This window comes from Delphinapterus leucas, chromosome 9 (genome assembly GCF_059928025.1).
Source record: "Delphinapterus leucas isolate spDelLeu-1000000601 "Yukka" chromosome 9, BTC_Dleu_Yukka2, whole genome shotgun sequence".
In the NCBI taxonomy this organism is placed as follows: domain Eukaryota; kingdom Metazoa; phylum Chordata; class Mammalia; order Artiodactyla; family Monodontidae; genus Delphinapterus; species Delphinapterus leucas.
In genome coordinates this window covers 13185815-13211048 of record NC_143137.1, presented here as the reverse complement: position 1 = coordinate 13211048, position 25234 = coordinate 13185815, and the positions used below count along the sequence as shown (strand labels likewise).

Here is a 25234-nt window from a genome sequence, read left to right as displayed (position 1 = left end):
GCTTTTAAGTGAAGCATTTAATTCATTTAGTACTTAATGTAATTGGTGCTATGTTCAGATTTAAATCTACCCATCTTACTCTGTGCTATTTGTCCTACGTGCTCTTTGTTACCTTTCTTGCTTTCTTTGGGATAAATTTTTTTTTATTCCATGTTTCTCCTCTCCTAGAAGGTATAAGTCTAGGTTTTGGACTCATATTTAGCCTAGAAATTAAAACATGCAATTATCAGTCAAGTCAATTAATACACTTTCTCCCAGAAAACAGAAGATCTCAGAACACAGCCTTCATTTGTCATATATTTTAATTAAGGCCTTACTAATATTTTATACAATGTTTAATTCAATTCATCCACATATTTGTCACTCTCTTTACTCTTCATTCCATCTTATACCTCAACCTTTATTTGGAATCCTTCTGCCTGAAGTAGAAAACTAAACTGCCTTCAATTTTCTTTACAAAGGGCTGATGGATTTTGTTCAACTAGATGTTTATTTTGCCCTCATCCTTGAGGGGTATTTTTTTTTAAGTATAGAATTTATAAGTATAAACTGGCAGTTATTTTGAGAATATATATGATTTTCTGTTGAGAGGTCAGCTGTCAGTCCACGGTTGCTCCTTTGAAAGAAATTCTTCCTCTGGCTGCTTGTAAAGTTTTTCTCTTTGTATTTGGGTTTATGCCGTTTCACTATGTGATCTGTCTGGGTGCAGACTGCTTTTTATTTATATGGTTAGAAATTCATTGAGCTTCTTAAATCTATCAACTGGTTTCTCATCAAAACTAGAAATTTTTCAGCCAGAAATACCTTTACAAATATTACCTCGGTATCAATCTCTTTCTTCACTTTCTGGAGCTCTGATTTAATTATGTTAGATCTCACTCTGTCTTGCACGCCACTCAATGTCTCCAATATTTTCCATATCTTTGACTCTCAGTGGCGCATTCTGGAAAGTTTCTTCTGCCTTATCTTCCAGGTAACTAATTCTTTCTTCAGCTAGGCATAATTTGTTAAATTTTCCCCTTAGGTATATTTGGCATAGTTTCATTTCTGAAATTTCTATTTGGTTTTTATCTCTCATTCCCTGCTTGTCTTCAAATATGTCTTTAGTTCTTTAAACATAACAAAAAGCAACTGTTTTAACTTCGAAATTTGCGATATCTGAGAATTTTGTGGGTCCATTTATGCTCTCTAGTTCTTATTCACAGTGCCATTTCCATGCATGTTACTGTATTTTTCTTTTTTAAAAAATTACCTCGAGGGACTTCCCTGGTGGCGCAGTGGTTAAGAATCTGCCTGCCAATGCAGGGGACATGGGTTCAAGCCCTGGTCCAGGAAGATCCCACATGCCACAGAGCAACTAAGCCCGTGCGCCACAACTACTGAGCCTCCACTCTGGAGCCTGTGAGCCACAACTACTGAGCCCACGTGCAACAACTACTGAAGCCCAGGCGCCTAGAGCCTGTGCTCTGCAACAAGAGAAGCCACACAATGAGAAACCCACACAGCGCAACGAAGAGTAGATCCCACTCGCCGCAACTAGAGAAAGCCCGTGCACAGCAATGAAGACCCAATGCAGCCATAAATAAATAAATAAATAAATAAATAAATTTATGAAAAATTTAAAAAATAAAAAACTTACCTCGAGGTATATGTACATAAAGAAAAACCACAATTATATATCAATTATATTTCAATTTTAAAACTACACAAATATTAACTATGTTACTTGAATTCTACATCATATTTCATATAATTTTGGTTTCTTTTTTTTTTTTAAACTATGCTTGGTTACTTGTGACAATGTACTGTTCTTTGTCCCTGAAAAATTACTGGTGGCAATTCCCTCAGAATGAAGGGGACTTTCTCTACAGATGATTTGCCTTTCCTTTTGCCAGACCTTGGGAGTACTACCAGTCAGAAACAGGAACCATAATAAAAGGGTCCCTGGATCACCCAGGCAGGACAAATCTAACTGCCAATCAGTGTGAGTGAGGGCTAAAACTATGGTCACAACTTGAAGAGTTTAATTAATTTCCTTTTTCTTGCCCTGCTCCAATCAACCCTACAATCCCCTAGATATTGTAATTGGTAGACAGTTCTCTTTCACCCTTAACCTAATGATGAAGTTCTTGGGTACCATCTTCAAATGGAGTTGTTCTCTTTTTGACTCTCATTCTGGATGAACTCTAGGCCTTGAATTCTGCCCTCTTCACCCCCATGAAGTCCCCCAAAACTAAAGCCCAAATTCAAACAGACTGGCAACTGCCCCTAGGGCAAAAGCTACTTCATCATCTACTTATTTCTTTGGGTTTCTGCTTTTTTTCTATAATTTGGCCTGGGAACTCTCCACCAACTTTTCAGCTCTTCATTCTTTAAGATTTTTAAAAATAATTTTTCCAAGATTTTTAGTTGTTTTCATCAAAAGAGTTTGTCCAAATAACCCAACCCACCATTACTGAAAACAATTCAATTTCCCCCTTTTATGACAACCATTTTGTAATACTTCTTGAAATTCAGTGATAACGTACATAAGCACAACTTTAAAAGTCAATATAATTCCCTAATTGTACTTTCAATCCTATGAAAGAAATTAATTTATAATAAATAATATTTACTTCAAAATGTGAAAGCAATTACTATAATAAACAACATAATGAGGGCATCAGGTGCTTGCATCTATACACAGAATCACTGTGACTGTGGTGGTTACAACTATAGACTGAGGGAAAGAGTGTTTGAGTCATCAATTACTGTACGAGTGGCACTGCCATCAATTATGTGATTTTCTGAAGTGGTAAAGAACTCTTGATAAAGTTCTGATTGAAAACTTTAATATTCCTCCAATTTACGTGACAACTGAATTCCTGAAGCTTCTAGTGTATTCTATGAAAATAATGCCTCAAAAAAACAAAAAAATAATAATGCCTCATACATAAAACAAAGTTAGTTTCTAAGCTCACATCATTACGATCACTTTTTTCCCTACATCAAAGTCCAGCAGCTCATTCTAAGTCATGTGCTTATTTGAACAATTTTTAAATGTGCAGACTGTCTGGAACACTGTGGGATGGCTGACTTCCCTGGTCCTTGCTCATTAAATGCTAGTAAGTACCCTTTCCCCCCATCTTTGTAAAAACCAAAACACCTCCAAGTATTTAAAACCTTTCCTCTGGGGAAGAACTGCCCACATGCAAACCCTCTGGCTATAGAAAACACAGAGATGTACCACCAAGCTCTCCCTTCATGGAAGGAATTGCTGCCCAGCTGTGAGTACAGTCAGCAGACAGCCTCCAAATGTCACCTCCTTCAAGGTCCACCTCAACTGCAGCCCACATCTAGTGACCAAACAAGGAGAGGTATAAAGGCCCAGCCATTCTGCTCAATGTGGGACTGACAGGCAGTCTCTCACTCCAGAGCTCCATGCTGATAGGCAAAGGTTTTGTGAAGCCTGCGTCACAATACAACTTTGTTGTCTGCTCAATCCTGCACCGTGCCTCTTCCTCTCGCAGGTATTGATTCCGAATAAACATCTTGCACTGCAAAAAATGTCTCAGTATCTGCTTTCAAAGAACCCAACCCCCAACAGCGGCCTAGTATAACATCTGACTACCAAGTCTTTCTCTAAACATTTTTTGTTTGACCTCTTCCCATCTTGAATCTACCCTACAAACACTTACCAACTCAATCATCCTCAAACACTGCTTTTATCATTTTTTATTTTAAATCTCCACCTTCATCCCACGGCATACAATATAAAGTTAAAATTTTTTTCAGTCTATCACTATTTTCCACAATCCAGTGCCATCAAATTTAGCCAAACTTTATTTTATACAATTCACCCAACTATACTCAAGATTGTTCTGTTCCTTCAACAAAACTACCTTATGTATTTCCATCTCTAATTTTTTTCAAATTCTACTCCCACTGCCTATTACATCCGTTTTCCTTCCTTCTACCTGCCTAGGTTAAACACTAACTTCCATCAAGACCTTATTAGCCTATAATAACCTTCCATGTCTGAACAACTCCTGCATTTATTGTTCTCCATCACCCGCTCTGACACTTAATCACATAATGCCACGTGCATGCCCGCACACTCAGTTAAGAGTGTTCTTACCTTTCAGAAGTCTTCTTTTCCCTCCAAGAGAAATCTTAAGCACAATTCCAATACATTAACTTACGAAGTGTAACTACTTTGGCTGCAGAACTGCCTCCCTAACCCCCCAAACCTTTCACTGAGCTCTTCCTTGCCACACTCCCCACCCCTGAGAAAGCCTTTGAGGTAACGTTACAGCACCCAGGTGTTCATTTCTAAAGAGGAAAACAAAACCAAAAACAACCTAGTTTTACAGGACTGAAGAACTTAGGGCTTGAAAATAATTCTGAAAACAAACTGGAAAGCTGTGGTTAAGAACAAAAGTCTAGAGAAGAAAACTGCCACATTCCAGGTGAGTGAGAACTATGTGGACTAAGAGCACTGAAAAAGAATGCAATCATTTGAGCAGGATTAAGTACTGTTGGTAAGAAGCAATGAGAGAATAAATATGAAACCCACACGAGCCTTGACTACTTATCTATTTTACTGAAGTATAGCTGATTTACAATGTATTAGTTTCGAGTATACAGCAAAGTGATTCAGCTATATGTGTATGTGTATACATACACATAATATATATATATTCTTTTCCAGATTCTTTTCCATTATAGGTTATTACAAGATACTGAATATAGCTCCCTGTGCTATACAGTAGGTCCCTGTTGTTTATCTATTTTATATACAGTAGTGTGTATCTGTTAATCCCAAACTCCTAATTTATCCCTCCCTCCCCCTCTCTTTTCCCCTTTGGAGACCATAAGTTTGTTTTCTATGTCTGTGACTCTGCTTCTGTTTTGTAAATAAGTAAGCCTTGACTTTTAAAAGGTCTAGAACTGTACTGATCAAGGTAGCCACTAGCTAGGCGTGACTAAATTTAAGTTAATTTAAATCAAATAAAATTTAAAAGCCAGTTCCTCAATCCTACTATACACATTTTAAGTATACAATAGCCACATGTGGACATACTGGACAGCAGGGAACATTTCCATCATGACAGATATTTTGACTGAATAGTGCTGGTCTAGAGGGAGTAGACAGATACCAACAAAAAACCTATAATACAATGAAAGTAAAATGATATAGGTATACCTCAGGATGCTATAAAAGCACAAAGTAGAAGCACCTAACTGGGCCTTGCAAAGAGGTTAAGGAAGGCTTCCTACAATAAGTGAACTAAGTCTGAAAGGTTTGGGGGATGGGTACGGGGAAGGAATCTATATTTCAGGCAGCAGGAAAAGCATGAGCAAAGACAGGTCAAATTTGGAGAGTTTTTAAAAGAAAATAACAGGATAGCAATTGCTTCACTATACAGTATAAAAATTAGACTACAATGGTGGGGATGCTATTCTACATAGACAAAACAATAAATATTCAAAAAAATTTCAAGAAAGAAAGAATTATTTTTAAAAAGAAAATTAGCAACCAGACCTCTCCAAATTTAGCTTACATTCATAGCAGGATAATGGCAGATACTTCATGAAGAAGTAATAATTCATGTTCTATTTCCCAATGCTTCTATGTTTGTGAGTCAAAATGAGAATGACTCATATCAATTATTAAATTGCTTTGGCAAGTTACAATGAACTTTGACCTGAGGACAAGTCAGGAGGCCCACAATGCTGTCTGGACATCAGCAAGTAAAATATTAAGTAACATAACCTAATATTGCCTATCAATTTCACTATTTGTTCCTAGTCCATTCACTCTCACATGCCCCCTAACAACTTTTAACACCTTCATCTTCCTCCTTACAACACCATATCCCCAAGACTTACTCTTCACTGATAACCTTGAGTCTTACTTCACCAAAAAAAAAAATGAAGCAACTGGAAGAGAACATGTACAGATTCCCAGCATTACATCTATCTACCTATCAGCATCACTATTCCACATATTCTGCCTTACCACTTATTATCAAAGGTAAAGTGTCTATGCTCCTACTGAGAGCCAACCCTTCCACTTGTACACCAAATCCCTCTCTCTTTTGCCTCTTCAGACACTGCTCCAGCAATTCTTCTCTCTCTCCTGAAATCACATTTTTACTCCCTAATGGTTCATTCTTACAATACAGGCCCTTATTTTTTTCATCAAAAAAAAAATTCCTTGACCCCATCTCCTTCACTACCTATGGCCCCATTTCTCTTTTCCCTTTATAGGAAAAGTCTTCACTATCTTCATTTTCCCTCCTCTTCTCTCTTAATATCACTCAATCAGAATATCTCTCTCAGCATCTCCTTGTGTAAATCATCAATACCACCAATACCTTAACTAGAGTGATAAATTCTTAGTCTTTATCTTACTTAACGTAGCAGCAGGAGGAGAAGGATCAAGAGTTGCCAGTGAAAAGCAAGCAGCATATGAATGGCTATGACATAGAATAGTTATGACTTTATGACTAAACTTTTCTCTCAAATAGCCATCCATGATAACCAATAACCAAAAGTTTGATTCATAAATTCATGTAGAAACTTAAATTAAGTGCCAAACTCAGTAGTAGAAAATCATCTGCAATAGAGTTACCAGAAGTTACACTGAACTAAATTCTTATGTATAATGAGACTTAAGATTGTGTAATTTATTATTAACATGAGAATACATGTGCAGGAAGAATATATGGGTAGAATATTTCAAATCTTAGAAGAAAGCATGTAAAAACTAAGATGCAATAAACATTTTCAGTGGTTGTAAAACAGGAATGTAAGGACTATAGTGAATCATAATGTCTTTCCTATCTGAAGGTCTCTGACACCATTCCCATGGAAATATAGTAATATAATGTGTAAAAAATGAATTCTGAGTTATTTAGGAATAATTCACAATAGTTCTTTAACTTTTTATAGTAAAAAAAAGTTACAAAGGCAATAATTGTTTGGGATTCATAGAAAAGGTAGGATTTTTTAAACATAATAAATGGGAATTAAATTATCTTCATACAACATTACCAGAAATTATGCTAATAAGAACACTTTAAAAATAAAACTCTCAAATTAGTAACTGTTGTGGGCTTTTCCCTCTATGCTACAGACAGATTTCTAAGTAGAGAGTATAAACTTTAAAACAGACGAAATGGGATTAGATCCAAGGTGACAAAACAAAATGAACAAACAAAAAACAGGGCTTCTAATAACTATTTACAATGTTACTGCTGGGCCTAGTAATCCTCTTTAATAGAGCACATCTATAAACTCAAACAGAAATTTACTTTGCAGGCTTCCCTGGTGGCGCAGTGGTTAAGAATCTGCCTGCCAATGCAGAGGACACGGGTTTGAGCCCTGGTCTGAGAAGATGCTACATTCAGCGGAGCAACTAAGCCCATGCGCCACAACTACGAGCCTGCGCTCTAGAGCCCGCAAGCCACAACTACTGAAGCCCGCATGCCTAGAGCCCGTGCTCCGCAATAAAAGAAGAAGCCACCGCAATGAGAAGCCCATGCACCGCAACGAAGTGTAGCCCCTGCTCGCTGCAACTAGAGAAAGCCTGCGCGCAGCAACCAAGACCCAGTGCTGCCAAAAATAAACTAATTAAAAAAAAAAAGAAAGAAATTTACTTTGCAAAATAAGTTCTGTAATGTAGCAAATACAGTTTAAAAATCCTAGGTCAATGGAGGAACAACCCCAAGCAGTATTTTAAACTGTTTCAAAATACCTATTTAAGGGAAGTGACTAATTCAAAGCATCCTAAAATTTTTTTTAATTTAAGCTGTTCTGGAAATAAAAAGTCAAATTTTTCTGGTGTTATTAACTTAAAGGTTATATATTTAGTGAAAGAAAAAACGTAAAACAAGAGTAGAGTATTTCTTAATTTAAACACAAGGCATCTTTTACAATAAGGAGATGCATATTTTTTTTTAAACACACTAATTTTGGAACAACAGTTGAAAATAGTCTCCAAAATGTTATGGTTCTCTCTCCCTGTAAGTGCCATTTCCAAATTTGCAAGGTAGCCAAATACAATTAGACTACTACTACTTACAACATGAACGAAAGCCTGAACAGTGTCTACCTTCCCAATTGTCACATGACCCTGTACTTGTCAGATATTCAAGACTTATGCTCATTTTTAAGGCTTAAGTCTTCCTTCCTTCATAATGAAACTTAAAAAACAAAAAAATCAGGAAACATGTTCATAATTATTAAGCAAAAATCATAACTAGAAATATCATTTTATATGGTAGGGAAGCCCTCCAGGCTAAGCAGTGAAAAGCTACTACCATTGTAATTTAAAACAAGGTAAAGGGTCCTATGGGTCCAAATGAAAAAGGCAGAAATATGACCAACAACCATCATATGCTTATCCTTAGTAACAACAATTTAATGATGCCTCTAAGAGTAATAAAGGTGCTAATTCCGGAACATCACAGAACATGACATAGGTTTCAAATGGAAAAACTCACGCTGAAGATGGAAAATGACACAGCTAGTATTATAAACTAGTATCCCCCACCACCTGATTGACATTTTCCATGACTTTTTTGGTGAATAAACATCTTAGCGTATCCACTTTCACCTAAATGTATCCTGATTACAGTTAACATTTTTGAAATACGGTGGGAAAAAAAGACATTGACCTTTTGGTGCCACCTATTAGGATATCGCCTTCATTTCTTACAAAAAAATTAATTTTGGATGAAATATGTTTCTTTACCTGTCACCTTTCACAATGTCTCCACCAAATGATTCAAGATAGCGGTGTGTTAACTATATACCACAGTGAGTCTTAAGCTTTTTTTGAGTAGAAGACACCTTTAAGAACTGGAAGCAAATTATGTACCCTGTCCTTTCAAAAGACAATAGCACAAAAAATTTTAAAAATCAAATTTTAAAGTTCTAAAAATCCTATGAACTGGATCTACCTAATTTTAAGACTGAACTATAGGGACTTCCCTGGTGGCACAGGGGATAAGACTCCGAGCTCCCAATGCAGGGGTCCCAGGTTCAATCCCTGGTCAGGGAACTAGATCCCACATGCATGCTGCAACTAAGAGTTCGCATGCCACCACTAAGGACCCCACGTGCTGCAACTAAGGAGCCAGTGAGCCGCAACTAAGATGCAGCGCAACCAAATAAATAAATATTAAAAAAAAAAAAGACTAAACTGTAAAGCAATCAAGACATTGTGGTACCAAAGACATAAATGTCAATAAAACAGTATAAAACTCACAAACATAATCAACTGATTTCAATAAAAGTGCCAAGGTAATTCAACAGAAAAAGGTTAGTCTCTTCAAAAAAGGTGAAACTGGACATCCATATGAAAAGGAATGAACAAACCTTAACCCTTACCTCACAATACATATAAAAAATAACTCCAAATGGATGATAGACCTAAATGTAAAAGCTAAAACTGTAAAACTTCTAGAAGACAACATGGGAGAAAATTTTATGACCTTAAGTTAGGCAAAGTTATACTGGGTAGGACACAAAAAGCATGAAATCTAAAAGAAAAAATTGATAAATTGGATTTCATCAAAAATAAAACTTCTATTCTTTAAAGGACACTTAGGAAAATGAAAAGACAAGCCATAGACTGGGAGGCATGTGCAAAACACATATCTGATACAAAGAACTTGTATCTAGAATATGTATATAGTACTCTTACAACTCCATAATAAGAAGGTAAATACAGAATAAAAAGATGTGAATGGATACTGCACCAAAGAAAATACATGGGTAGTAAATAAGCATATATACAGATGTCCAACATCATTAGTCATTAGGAAAATGCAAATTAAAACCACAATACTGCATACATACTAGAATGGCTAAAACTAACAAGACTGACATGACAAGGATAGAGTTTGGAACTCTCATTCATTGTGGGTGGCAACGCAAAATGGTTTCTAATGCTTTAGAAAAGTTTAGCACTTTCTTATAAACTTAAATATCAATATATACTTACCATACAACCCATTAGTCCAAGCTCTAGGTCCTTACTCAAGAGAAATAAAAACAAGTGTCCACACAAAACCCGAACCCAAACATTTATAGCAACCTTAATAACTTGAAAACTAGAAAGAACCCTACTACTCATCAACTGGCAAATGTAGAAATAAGTCATGCTACATCCACACGATACTACTAAACAATAAACAAACTAATTACTGATACAAGCAACAACATGGGTGAATCTCAAAAATATCAAACTAAATGAAAGAAGCCAAATACATAAGACCACATCCTGTATGTTTTCATGTATATGACTTTCTAGGAAAGGCAAAGCTAGAGATCAGACCAGTGTTTGCCAGGGGCTGGAGGTGGGGTGGGGAGGAAAATGAATGCAAAGAGGAACTGGGGAACTTTTCCATCAAAAGTTCTATCTCTTGACTGTGGCAGTAGTTACATGAGTATATACATTTGTCAAAACTCATCAAACTGTGTGTTTAAAATGGTACATTATAGTATGTGTAAATTATATCCCAATAAACCCGATTTTTAAAAAGCAGTTATGAACTTTCTATAGAACTCTAACCCACACCTTAATTTCAGAACCTCAAATATGATATACTTAGTCTCCCCTAGACCAGGAGTCTGAAAACTTTGGCCCATGAACTAAATCTGGCCCACCACCTGTTTTTTGTACAGCTCACAAACTAAGAATGGTTTTTACATCTTTAAATGAAAAAAAAAAGAATATTTCATGACACATTCAAATTTCAGTGTCCATAAATAAGTTTTATTGGAACACAGTCACACTTATTCATTTACATATTGTCTATTAGCTGCTTTTACACTGCAATACCATTTTTGAGTCTGTTCAGTCCTTGTGACAGAGACAGAGCAGTTAGACCCACAATAACTAAAGTATTTACCACTTGACCATTTACACAAGTCTGCTGACCACTGCCTTAAACACAAGTTGTTGAAATTTTCTACACAGATTATTACACTTAGGAAGATTCATGTCAGCACAGATCTCCCTTCCATACACAGTAGCTCTAACATTTTTACAGCCATTAAGCCTTTTTTTTTTTTTTCAAGGAAACCAACAAGTAATGCAGATAAATGAAGAACTTCAATAGTTAAGGTGTAGTGGGACTAAATAGAGCCTTGAGGTAACATCTGAAGAAAGTCCTTGATAGCCTCAAAACAGTGTTTTTCCAACTGTGTGTTGCAACTAGGTGGTTGTCAATTTAATAAATTGATTTTATGAGCAGCTTCTAAAAAAAGAGAACTGAATAGTATAGAAAAATCAGAGTGCACCATATCTAATAGGGTTTCATTCACTATTTAAAAAAATTTTTTTTAACTAAGGTATAGTTGATTTACAATATTATATTAGTTTCAGGTGTACAACATAGTGATGGAAAAATTTTACAGATTATACTCCATTTAAAGTTACTATAGGGCTTCCCTGGTGGCGCAGTGGTTAAGAATCCGCCTGCCTATACAGGGCACACGGGTTCGAGCCCTGGTCCGGGAAGATCCCACATGCCGCGGAGCAACTAAGCCCGTGCTCCACAACTACTGAGCCTGTGCTGTAGAGCCCACGAGACACAACTACTGAAGCCCGTGCGCCTCGAGCCCGTGCTCCGCAACAAGAGAAGCCACCGCAATGAGAAGCCCGCGCACTGCAACGAAGAGTAGCCCCCGCTCACCGCACCTAGAGAGACCCCGCGCGCAGCAATGAAGATCCAACACAGCCACAAATAAAAAAATTAAAATAAATAAAGTTACTATAAAATATTGGCTATATTCTCTGTTTTGTACACATTAACTCTTTCACTATCTGAGTATGTATGTGCCAGATGAGGATTAAAAAAATGTACAAAACAGACAAAAACTGCTTCATGCATATAGGTATTAGAGCAACTCAAAATCTGTCTGTATTTCTTACAGTGCTAATGTGTTTTTTAAAAACGGTGCTAGAGCTCTACAGTAATTGGAAAACCACCGCCCTACAGTACATTTGTTCCCAAAGTGCTGTCAATAACTGCAGCTACATTACAAGAATGAAAATGATGTTTCATTTGATGTTACAGAGCTTCCAGAAGATATAAAGTTAATTGAGTTCAGAGCAATTTTTATATTCTTTATCAAGGGCATTCCCAGGATGCAGAAAGAAATGTAATGTTATTGAGCATCACTTTCCCTCTATAAGCATAGTCCTGATATGGGAAGGAACAAGAATAACAGTTTTTTAAGACCAAGAGAAAACATGGAACCCAAAATAATCTCAGAGGGTAGAGGGGAAAAAAAAATAACTGCTTACTGTTAGGGTGGAGGCTGTAGTAAAGAGTTTCTTCTGAGTACCCTGCTAATTATGCATAACAGTAAATTGGGTTGGTAGACAAAAGAAAGCTGAAAAATAAAAACTACCTCCCAGAACATGTCAATGTCTCCACCAAATATTTAAGGAAGGAATGGAAGGAATGAAGCTAAATTTTTGGTTCTTATATTAAGTATCTACAACATTATGACTATGAAAGCACTGCTTATGAAACAGAAAAGCTCCTAAACAGGCTCTTCTATTTTGAATTCAGAAGTTGTATAACTATTGCTGATCCTGACTTTACAGAATAACCAATGTAGATCAACTGGACAAAGAGAATGAGTAAAGGACTTAAAACAATTCAACTTTTGAGGAAGACAAAGTCCAGTAAGAGCCACTGACTATAAAGGCCTATTTCAAAGATAATTTGAGGCAGAAATATAGGAAGCACAGGAACATACTGAATTTCATAAAAGAGGATTATGACACAAAATGTCCACTAAGTAGTCAGCTAAATTAATATCAAGATGTCAAATTAAAAAAACGCACTTTTGCATTTCTAAAGGAGAAAAACAGCTTTATGGTTGGAGAAACACGAAGAACACTTAAGAGCTGTCTCATTCTTCAACAAGGTAAGCATCAAGTCTTAGAAAATGCTAACAAAGCAATGTAGCCTGCTCCCTCCCTTTCTTCCCTACCACTCACAGAACATAGGTTTCCAGTTGTTAAGACCTGATCAGCTTCCTAACAGAAAAGCCAGAGACAGGGAATCAAGATAAATCAGACTTCTCTAGCCTGTTATCTTAATATAATTTTTCTGGCCTATTATCTAAATACAATTAAATCAAGTTTGCTTTCAGGTTCTACTACATTCAAGGATTCAAGTACTCAGTTCCAACGTTCCTTTCTTAATCCGTTTACTGACAATCAATTCCTTTAATAGTCAGCATATATAAGTGACTGATATCAGAAAAAATTTCTAAATAAAGGAAGAGGTGAGCAGATGCCTAAAGAAGGGAGTTTATTAAATGATAAGAGAGGGCTTCCCTGGTGACACAGTGGTTAAGAGTCTGCCTGCCGATGCAGGGGACGCGGGTTCGTGCCCCGGTCCGGGAGGATCCCGCATGCGGTGGAGCGGCTGGGCCCGTGAGCCATGGCCGCTGAGCCTGTGCTCTGCAACGGGAGAGGCCACAACAGTGAGAGGCCCGCGTACCGCAAAAAAAAAAAAAAAAAAAAATTACAAAACCACATACATTACACAAGCATGAAAAAGGAGTATATGGATACACACTAAAATGTTTATAGTAATTCTATCTTAGTGGCAAGATTACAGATAATTTTCTAAAACTTTTTGTACTTACATTTTTCTAATTTTTCAATAATAAATGTGCTTTTACTCTGAGAAACTTTTTAAAACCTGTATTTTACTGTCAAGTAAGGTAATTCTTTTTTTTTTTTTTTTTTAACGGTACGCGGGCCTCCCACTGCTGGGGCCTCTCCCATTGTGGAGCACAGGCTCCGGACGCGCAGGCTCAGCGGCCATGGCTCACGGGCCCAGCCACTCCACGGCATGTGGGATCTTCCCGGACCGGGGCACGAACCCGTGTCCCCTGCATCGGCAGGCGGGCTCTCAACCACTGTGCCACCAGGGAAGCCCAAGGTAATTCTTTAGACACATTTTTTTCATTTCTTTCCATGCACTTGACAATTATATCTCTTTAAGCGCATAGAAGACAGTTCAATTAAAAGACCACAGTACATTTCAGTTTCCAGTCGATAAACAAATACCAACTTCAAACTTAAAAATTATTTCTTGGAGTACTTTATTCTACCGTCCATAACACTGATATCTATATTAGAAAGAGATTCATTTTTAACCCTTTACCCCCCCCAAATACATTTATTATAAGTTCCTGTAAGAAAATATGGAGGAAAAACTACTATTCATCATTAACCATTAAAACCTGGGTGGAGGAGGCAGTGGGAAACACTACTAAGTAATTAAAATTAGTTGAGTATCCTTATGGTTTCAAGAGATACTAATATGCTTTCCAGTTATTGCCAATTTAAACTTGAGGTTTAAATTCATCTAGCCTAGAGGTTCTCAAGTATTGATACATGATAACTGCCCAGGAAGTGTGCCAAATAACAGAAATTCATGGCCCTAGCTCTCACCTACTGAATCAGAATCTTCAGAGAGTAGAGCTCAAATAATCTGGCCCTTTCAAATAAGATAGCGGACACTGTACTTAACAAAAGGCTTCTCTATATCATTACAAACTGTTCTAATAACTCTGAAACAAAGTTCTCAACGAAAATAATGTTATAATCAGAGAAATACGATTTCATAACCCATGCCCATTAATTTACCCATTCTTCTAGATACAATTCAATAAAACCACACATGCACTACAGAGTAAAGCAAGCCTAGAGGCACCTGTGCAGAGTAAGACAAAGGCATATCCGATTCATGGAAAAAATAGACAGCAGATGTGACCCCTAGTATTTATCCATTAAAAACAATGTATCCTAAAAATAAATTTCCATGTCAACGGAACAAAGCTGTTTATAAATAAGAAGGAATGTGGAGGTGTGGGGAAGACAAGAGGAAGCTTCAGCAAGTAAGTACCAAAAGCCAGGAAACAAGGCAGAATGAATGGCAACTGGGGACAAGGAAAACAGAATAAACTAGGAAATGGAAGAAGGAAAGAGTGTTACTTAAAATCCAAGAAGTTGGGGGAAATGCACAGATATTAGAGGAAACTGATCTGAGCAGAAATGCAAGCAGAACAGTAAGCAGAAAGTGGTATAAAAGATATATATATTCATAAAAGATATATATATGTATGTATACATGAGAAATTTAGATGAGATCAAATGATGGTACAGAACACATCTTGGGCATAGATGGAAGTGGTATAAGAGAATGAAAAACAAATATTATTGTGAACAAACTGACACTGAACAGAGCAACCATATCTAATGAATTTCCAAAGTAAAGTTGATGAAGCAGGAAAAAGAGAAGTGCATTGACTGAAGAACGAGACGTTATGAGAATTGGGAAACAAAATGTAAGTACTGTAGTAGAAAGGAAAGAACTTTGAGCAAAGCCAACGGAGCAAGTCACATTATCTAATCAATAATTGTAAAGCACAGTTATTATACCATATATTATCTCTTTATTTGTAAAGTACAATAAAGTGTATTATTTTATGTAATACAATACCAAACACTAAATGTAATAAATTTTACGTAACAAAAACCAAAATGTAAATAAAGTCATTTGACAAGGTGATAAGAGGCTAAATAATGGCTGAGAGAAGCAAGGACTGAAGACGAAAAAGTAAAAGAAAAAAATTGGGACAAAAAGGAAGACAACGGAAAGAAATCAATCACACCTATTTTTTTTTAAAAAAAGGGTAGAAATAAACAAGGAGGTGTGGATGCACAATATAAGTGCAAGTGAAACCTGACGGAATCTTGACAGCTTCACGATTCAGAAAGTAAGTAGCTCCAAAGCGTTCAGAAGGATTTGTGACGATAACAACGTTAGCGAGCGGTGAAATGAAGAAGGCCTCAACAGGACTAAGATAAGAGAAGTGCAAAAATGGTCTTAAGTAGAAGCTGAGGTTAGAAGGCAGGCAGGTCCGACCACTGGCAAAGGAGCGGGGCGGCAGAGGGAACTGGGATGGGGGTTACCGGTCGGCGACAGAGTACTGACAAACATTAGGAATCGGGGGCCTGAGACCGGGATGGGAGAAAGAACGGAAACAGTGGCATTTAGGGTTAAAAAAGTAAAGACCATCCGCTGGTTAAAACAGGTGAAGAGCAATCTCCCCTAACAAGTAGAGAAGTGTAAGGGAGGGCAGCGGCCTGAAAAGAGGCAGAGTCAGGGAGAGTAGAGAGGGAATGATCGCCCCATCATCACCGTGACCGTGTAATAATTACATACAACGCTAACTCGGGCTGGGGTCCCGGCCCCGGCTACTGACCGACATCTTCCACCCAGATGCCGCCGCCAGCCTCCCCCGCCCCCCACCCAAAATAAAGAAAACATCCAGCAGGCGCGAGGCTGGCTACCTTCAGCCAGCCGTGACCTTCTCGGACCAACCCTGAGTCTCGCCCCCTATTGATAGCCTCCTGCTCCACCACCGCTGCCCGAATCCCTCAAGCCCCAAGTGCGGGCCAGGGAAAACCCCCTGGGCCATTGTGTGTGTTTACGTAGCGAGGAGCTGCATGACGGAGAGGCACAGGAGGGGAATGCCCGTCTCCCAGCCCGCAGCGCCCAGAAGGGAAGGTGGCTGAGGGCACCAGAGCCCCCACCGCCACCTCTCTCCCCAAAATAAACACCAGCCAGCCGAGCCCCGAGACGGGAGGGGTGCAGGGCGCGCCGGCACTCACCTCCTCGGGAATGGCCGGGTCCGCAGCCGAAGAGGCCGCGGCGCCGGCCTCGGGCTCCATGTCCCCGTTGAACAGAGCCTGGCCCTGCTCCGCGCCGCCGCCGCCGCTCAGCGCCGCCATCTTATAACCGAGAGCCTGGCCCGAGCGACCGCTGCTGGGCGGGGAGGGGGAAGGGGGGAGGAGGGCGGGGGGAGGCGGAGGCGGAGGGCGGGGGGCGGCGGGGAGGGACGGCCCGGGCGGCGCCTGCGGCGGGAGGGCGCCTGGGCCACCTCGGGAACCGGCCTGCTGCCCCCGGCGCGGCTGAGCCTGAGGGGATTGGGGGAAGGACGCTAAGCGGGGGGCGGGGGCAGGGGGCGGAGACGACTGGAAGTCGCCGCGGCAACGGCGTCACCCGCGTGTCACGGTCGTGACGTCACCTGAGGTGCGTGACGTGATCCTCGGAGCGCCCTGGCGCCGTCGTCAGGGGAGGGTATCTTGCCTTTCTGCTCACCTCCCAGCTCACACGTTTCCTCCGCTCGGCCGTTTCCATGGCTCCGATTAATTCTCTTCTCCGTCCTAAGCCTGTTCTGTAATGTAGGATTTACTAGAAGAGGAGGATGGTGTTGGAGAAGAAGTTGAAATCCTAGAGGGAGAAAGACGGGAAGCCCATACTACTTGTGTTATTTCCATTATAACGAACGTCTCCGTGTCATAAAAATAAGACTCGAAACCCCGAGGTAGCAATAGTCAAGCAGAATTTGATAGAAATAGATTTAGGTAAAGACAAGTTACGAGAATGATGCTTGGATCCTTTTCATTAAAGGATTTGGCCTGTTAATAAAGTGGGTCTAAATGGAAGTCTAAAAGCTTTTCTTTTTTTGCTTCATCGTTCAGGAATAAAATGTTTAGTCTATTTTTCGTTTTCCAGATTCATTCAACAAATGTCAGTGGGTCGCTTTCTATGTTCTAGGGCCTGCACAAGGCATGGAGCATTCTAGACATTTGAAGCATCCAAACTTGAATCATTTTTATTTTTAAGAAAATCATTCAAAATATTTTAAATACTTTTGTCCTGCTCATAAACAATATTCCAAGGAATTCTTTATGCCAAATATGCATGAAAACAAGAGAAGAGAGGTAAATTACCTTTGAGAGGCCCAATTACAGAATGGAATTAGTTAAAGAAACCCAATTTATTATTAAAAACACATGTATGTGAAAGGAAAGGGGAATATGAAAGGGAAAAAATCTAACGAAGGGAGAAATAGGAGTGAGAAACAGTGGAAGTTACTGTGAGCTCCAAATGGTGTGCAGTTAATCACAAAGTAACGTAAACATCAAGTCATGAGAAGCTTTAAGTGTACTACCCATAGGGGGAAAGTCACCAGTGACCTTCTTGTATTCACCATGATTCAAGACATAGAAAGCCGTCCTACTGACTTCTGAAGCAGAATGTCTGTGTAAGGATAGAGTTACCATGAGCCCAGGAGCAGACCCTTACTCCCAAGGTAAGGAGTTGTGTATGAGACTGCTTGTTTAATCAGGATATTAATATTACCCTACATTGAAAAATACAAAATACCACCTATAGAATGAGCATGGTATGCTTTGTTAGCTTCTTTATACTTTCCCTTCCAAGTAGAGAAGTCGCCTTGAGGCACTAAATTTAAATCAAAAGGTGGCTTGACAAAAGTAGTGTAAATGAAGATTATCCTAAGGGATAATGTCATCAAGCTATACTAGTCTGAAGCACCCTTCTTTACTATAAGGAAATCTAAGCAGACAAACATAGAACCAGCAGTCAGTCATGGCACATTTTCCCCTTGATACCATCAGAAATACAATTAGCAGAGTTTTTAAAAATTCTCTAACAGTCCTATTTCATTTTCTAAAAATCAGCCCCTAGAAATATTATATCATTATAACACTTCTTCATAACATTTAAAACTCCTAAGGTTTTTATTCCATTGGTTTCATTTTAAAGTATAGCCTTTTTTAAAAAAATTTTTATTGGAGTATAGTTGATTTACAATGTTGTGTTAGCCTCAGGTATACAGCAAAGTGAATCAGTTATACATATACATATATCCACTGTTTTTTTTTCTTTTAGATTCTTTTCCCATATAGGCCGTTACAGAGTATTGAGTAGAGTTCCCTGTGCTATACACAGTTCCCTGTGTTCTTATTAGTTATCTGTTTTATAGGGATTAATCCCAAGGATGCAAGGATTCTTCAGTATCCACAAGTATAGTTTTCTTTATCAGCCACAATATTTTACGTGATTGTTTTCTCCACAGGATGGCTGATCTCATCAGTTTAATGTTGATTCTTGTTAGCTTTCATTTATTCAGCATTTTCTGGGGACTTCCCTGGTGGTCCAGTGATTAAGACTCTGCACTCCCAATGCAGGGGGCCTGGGTTCCATCCCTGGTCAGGGAACTAGATCCCACATGCCGCAACTAAGAGCCCACATGCTCCAACAAAGATCCTGCACGCCTCAACTAAGACCTGGCACAGCCAAATAAATAAATAAAACATTTTCTGACTTCGTCTTCAAATTCTGGATATATCTTACTGATTTCCCTAGGCCATTCTAAAGACCCACAGGATCCACATGGGAAAATACAGAGAAAGCATAAACTTTGGACTCCAAAGATCAGAATTTTAGTGTCACCACGCCACATCTTGGCTATATAATCTCAAGGCTGGTAAACACAAATACCTGTTTGTTGTTGTTTCAATCTGTAAAATGAGGGGAGTGATAATGCCAGTCCTATCTATCTGTATCATTGTGAGGATCAAACATTATAGGTTTGCCCTTTGTGATATACAAAGTTACCCTCTTGGTTAGAATTCAGACAAAGCATAGCAGACATGGCTTATTTCTGCTCCATGATGTCTGTGACCTCAGCTGAGAAGACTGAATGCCTGGAGGTGTCTCAGTCATGGGGGCCTGGAATCACCTGGAGGCTGATTTCCTCATATGTCAGCTGGTTGAAGCTGGGACCTCAGGTAAGGCAGTCAGCCAGGATGCCTAAATACTCTCTTCACGTGGCCTGAGCTTCCTCCTAGCATGGCTGCCTCAGGGTGGTCAAACTTGTAACAAGGGAGCTGAGGGCTCCATATACTAGGGTTCCTGTAAGCAAGGTGGAAGCTGTATTGCATTTTATGACCTAGTTTCCTAAGTCACACAGCATCACTTCTGCTGCATTTTATTGGATACAGGTAAGTCACAAAGTCCAGCCCAACTTCATGGAGAGAGACTATAGAACCCACCTCTCAATGAAAGACATGTCAAAGAATTTACAGACATATTTAACGTACAGACAGACTGTGTTTAGAATAATGGACTAGCTACTCTGTAGAAATAGCTGCTTATCCTCACCTTCTCCCAAGGGGATTCTACACTGAAACTCTCCCCCTTTTATTACTGAGAATCACCAAGACATATCTCAGTATGGTACAGAAGAAGGCCTTACCTTCTTTCTTTAGCTTCTGAGGCCCCCACTGCCTGCAAAACTAAATGCAGGTCTTTGGCTATTGGACACATCCTAGCTCTCTCCTCTTGGGCATTTCCCCCCAAATCCCAATGCTGATGGGATTTGGTAGTGTTGATGTGCTGAAATCCACTACACAAAACAGTGGCACTGTGTTCTTGGAGCCTGTAATGAGCCAAGCCAGTTTGTGTTGAGCAGAAACAGAAATAACACCTCCCTTTTGTGTTATAGCATGCCATATGGGCATCAAAGCAGTCTTATCTTGCATTTTAAAGTCTTACAGACATTTTAGTCAACACAGTTCTTATAGCTTTTTCTCACCATCCCCTTTTCCCCTAGGGCATTCATGTATTCACAGGAAGCTGGGAAACAAATCTAGATGAGAAGCGCTACTCCGAACATTGCTCCAGAGGATGGCTGAGACACTGTTACGAAGCCTTGCTGGTAGGCCTGACCCTCTCTTCCCTGGAGGTAAGTTTATTTCCGACTGGTGTTTCTAACCTGAATCCTGCATTCTATAGACACTGGGTAGTCCCACCCATCAGCCAGACTTGCCCAGCCAGATCTGATCCCACATGTATTGGTCAACTACTCGAAAACAGGTAAGCAGCCTCTAGGAAGCTTCTATAGCTCCAACCATGTTCAATGCTGTAGAGCTCATCACAGTTTAATATTTTCTTTATGAATTAAGGTCATCATTATAAATAACACATTCTATATTGTTTACTTCTATATTGTTTAATAGAAGCTATTTAGGTGTGAATAGAAAACAGAATCATAGAGTTGATTCCCCACCATCTTCCCACTGGGAGATACTTGGAATCTCCTCTGTGGAATTTTAGACTCTATCCAAGTACTTTAGTGGTAGGAACCTCACTAATACAGTATATTCAACTGTAACTTTTTTTTTTCTGAAGTTAAATTAAAATCCTCCTCTTTATGACATCTGTATTCTGATTTGAGTTTTGCCTTATAGAGGAACACAAGATGAGTCTGTTTCTTGTTCTGTGTAACTGCTTTCAGATATTTGAAGGGAGTTCTCTCAAAGCATTTTCTCACCTTTCTGTGTACTCTTTTCAATGTTCCTGTTAAAATGTGGTCCCATGAATTAAACACTGTTCCAGATTTGATCCAACTAACAAAGAATAGAATCTCTCATTGCAATAACCTAGGAACCATGCTTTTGTTAATATAATCAAAAATCGTATAAGCACCCATTATTGATACATATGAAGGTTACAGTCAACAAAAAACCTTTGTTGTTTTTTAAATAAAATGCTGTTGTATCAGGTCTAGATTTTCAGTCTTTTTAGCATTGGACATCTCTTCCACTGAACTCACATTTCTCAGACTTTAATTCTTGAAGGAAGACCTTGCTTTTTAATTCACAAAATTTGTTAGATATTACATTTCTAACATTTACCAAAGGATGTTTATATCAATATGTTATTTCATCTTATAACATCTTGCTTATACTATCCTTGGGTGTGTTAATAAGATACAGAGTTATTTGAAATATTCTTTGTGAATTTGGTAATTTGGGGTATTAAATTTTTAAAGTTTGCTTTTATTGCAAGGTGTAGTTTTCCATATATATATATGGAAAACTATATCTATATAGTGAAAATAGTACCTGATAAGGGATGGGTCAGAGCACGGTGGAGGAGATAGTGTGGGAGTGAGACTTCTCTGAGTATACCTTCTAATATGGTTTTACTTTATGAGACATGTAAATAAATGAAAAAGTAAAATCTAACCAAATGAACCTAATTGTACATCAAATTGATAACATAGCTACACAGAGAAAATGGTTAATTCACGTAGCTTCTGAATATAGTTTTCTGACTGTAGACTATGGTGGATTTACACTGTTTTATTAGCTAAACTGGACTTGTTTCCCAGAATCCTCTTCCATCCTGTAAGACCTGCTCACCATCTCCTTAAATATATCCCATGAAAGGGTCCAAAACACACTCTCTTCACCAAAGATATAAGAAATGGATTTGTGAGGGTAACTCTTAGAGCTCTGTGGTGACTCCCTTCCGTAAGACAGAACTGACAATAAGCAATACCATTTTGGTGGAGTGGCCTTTTAATTGTGGTGGTGAGCACTGGCTTCTCCTGCAGGACCCACATCACTGGAGTTGCCATGAGAACCTCAGGTAGTGAGAGTCTGACTTATACTGCAGTCCCTCCTCACAGGTTCCAGCAGCAGACCCAGAAACACCGGCCTCACAGAGACTGCTTCAACACCTCCACAACTGCATAAGATCAAATCCCTATAGTAAATTCCTTGTTATTTACATTTCCTAGGGCTTCTGCTTCTGATTACGTACTGACTGGAATAGATTCTAAAAGCAAAATTAACTACAAATAATCTTCAACTTTATTAAGATTTATTATTGGTAGTCATCTTGGTTTTGTAATTCTGAAACAATTTGTCATTATTGTGGCATAGAGCAAATGAGTACATATGTTGATATTGGGAATCGGGGTTCTTTCTGTGGAAAAAGTAGAAATACATATGGAACAGGGGAAGTTGAAGAAGAACCCTGTGGTTCTTGGTGTTGGATTTGAATTGGAAGTAGCAGTATTAACATAAGATTTAGGGGGAAAAATATATGTATATATACACATACTATAAATATACACACACACAAACACACACCTAGACATACTGTATAATTTTTAAAAGAATATATGCTAGTTAATATACAGAGAAGGAATGATACAATTAGGAAAATACATACTAATAAGTATATATATTGCATTAAGAACATACATGTACTATATAAGTACATATGCTATAAAAGTGTATACTGTTGTCCCTTGAATAACACAGGTTGGAGCTGCATGGGTCTGCTTATACACAGGTCTTTTTCAAATAGTAAATACTACAGTACTACATGATCCGAGGCTGGTTGAATCCACAGATGCAGAACTGCAGATACGGAGGAACTGTGTATACAGCGGACTAACTGTAAGTTATACATGGATTTTCAACTGCAAGGCGGGTCAGTGCCCCTAACCCCTGCATTGTTCAAGAGTCAACTGTAGGGACTTCCCTGGTGGTCCAGTGGTTAAGATTCTGCACTTCCCCTGCAGGGTCTGGGAAGTTCTGCATGCCATGCCATACGGCCAAAAAGAAAACAAAAGAATTCAACGGTATATACTTATAAGTATATAATCTATATATTTGTATCTATGGCTATACCTATGTAGAATATATGTGTATACTACATTACTTATGTGTATGTGTATATATATACAAGTACTTAAGTATTATGTGTGTACTTACATAGATATATAATATATTTTTTTAACAGAAAAAGCCAAACGAACTTTTTGGCCAACCCAACGCAGTATTATAAATAATAATATAAATAATATTATATATAATAATGTATTATTATATTATATATTTTAATATATTAAAATAATATAAATAATATATCATTCATATATTATTTTAATGTATTAAAAATATATACTAGGCCTTCCCTGGTGGCGCAGTGGTTAAGAATCCGCCTGCCGATGCAGGGGACATGGGTTCAAGCCCTGGTCCGGGAAGATCCCACATGCCACGGAGCAACTAAGCCCGTGCACCACAACTACTGAGCCTGCGCTCTAGAGCCCGCGAGCCACAACTACTGAGCCCACATGCCACAACTACTGAAGCCCGCACGCCTAGAGCCTGTGCTCCACAACAAGAGAAGCCACTGCAATGAGAAGCCGGCGCACCACAACGAAAAGTAGTCCCCGCTTGCCGCAACTAGAGAAAGCCTGCGCACAGCAGCACAAGACCCAACGCAGCCAAAAACTTTTAAAAATAAAAAAAATTTAAAATACATATATATATACAATAAAATAATTATAATTATTGTACTATATATATACATACTATATAAAATATATAATTACATATTTTAATATATTAAAAATAATATAAATAATAAATAGTACAATATATAAATACTTATGTTTATATGTAGTCTATATAGATGTAGATATAGATTCAAAAGTTCTTAGCTCTGCCCGCCGAAAAAAGTGCCTAGGAGTAGTAGTAAGTATATCTGGTGCCTGGATCTTGGTTTTGAAAGGCCATTCTCCACGAAAAGTAACATGGGCTTTAAGAAATGGTTGATCCAGATCTAGGGAAGTAAATGTATAAATTGAGCTTGCACAGGATGTGCCTTGGTATATGCAAGAGCAAGGATATGATAGAATTAGAAAAATTACCATTTTGCAACCACCAGTGTAATCATTACTCCAAGTCAGGACCATGAATAGTTGCTAAAACTATTATTGGGTAAAAGACTGTTAGGGAACAGGACCGTCTCATGGTTTCATAACACCACCGCACAGACCTCTTACTAATTATAAAGGGGAAGTGTATATTTACAGTGGAGAGATCTGGCAGCCACTCTATTAACCAAGTAATAAAACTTAGCACCACCAATAGGGGAACACTTCAACACTATGTAAGTCCTGATGCAGTACATAGTCTATGTAGTATTTGGGCCCAAATAGGTTTAACCAGAATGTAATCATGAGGAGACAATCAAATCCAGAACGTGGGACGTTATATAAGACAACCGACTCTAACTCTTTAAAAATTCAATATTGTGTGGTCTTCCCTGGTGGCGCAGTGGTTGAGAGTCCGCCTGCTCAATGCAGGGGACACGGGTTCATGCCCCGGTCCGGGAAGATCCCACATGCCGCAGAGCGGCTGGGCCCGTGAGCCATGGCTGCTGAGCCTGCGCGTCCGGAGCCTGTGCCCTGCGACGGGAGAGGCCGCAGTAGTGAGAAACCCGCATACAGCAAAAAAAAAAAAAAAAAAAATTCAATATTGTGAAAAATAAAAAGTCAAGGGCAGAGGACTATTCTAGTTTAAAACAGAGTAAAGAGATACAACAACCAAATGCAATACATGAAACTTAACTGAATTCCGGATAAGAAAATAAACTATAAGAGATATTTTGGGGACAGTTGGGAAAATTTAAATATGGGCTATATATTAAATGCTAATTGTGAATTAAATTAATTAATTTAA

General features: G+C 38.6%; 1 protein-coding gene across 4 annotated transcripts in view; it reads right to left on the bottom strand.

Annotated features, from left to right (window-relative positions):
• BRAF (B-Raf proto-oncogene, serine/threonine kinase) overlaps positions 1-16869 on the bottom strand; it is a 152783-nt gene extending 135914 nt beyond the window's left edge. For 2 of the 4 annotated variants that reach the window (XM_089917313.1, XM_089917312.1), the window contains exon 1: positions 16706-16869. In XM_089917313.1, coding sequence (XP_089773439.1) covers positions 16706-16825 — 120 coding nt within the window. In that variant the 5' untranslated portion in view covers positions 16826-16869. The remainder of the gene's footprint in view (positions 1-16705) is intronic. The other 2 variants (XM_022579583.3, XM_022579594.3) reach the window with 1 other exon arrangement.
• Between the last annotated feature and the right edge of the window lie 8365 nt (positions 16870-25234).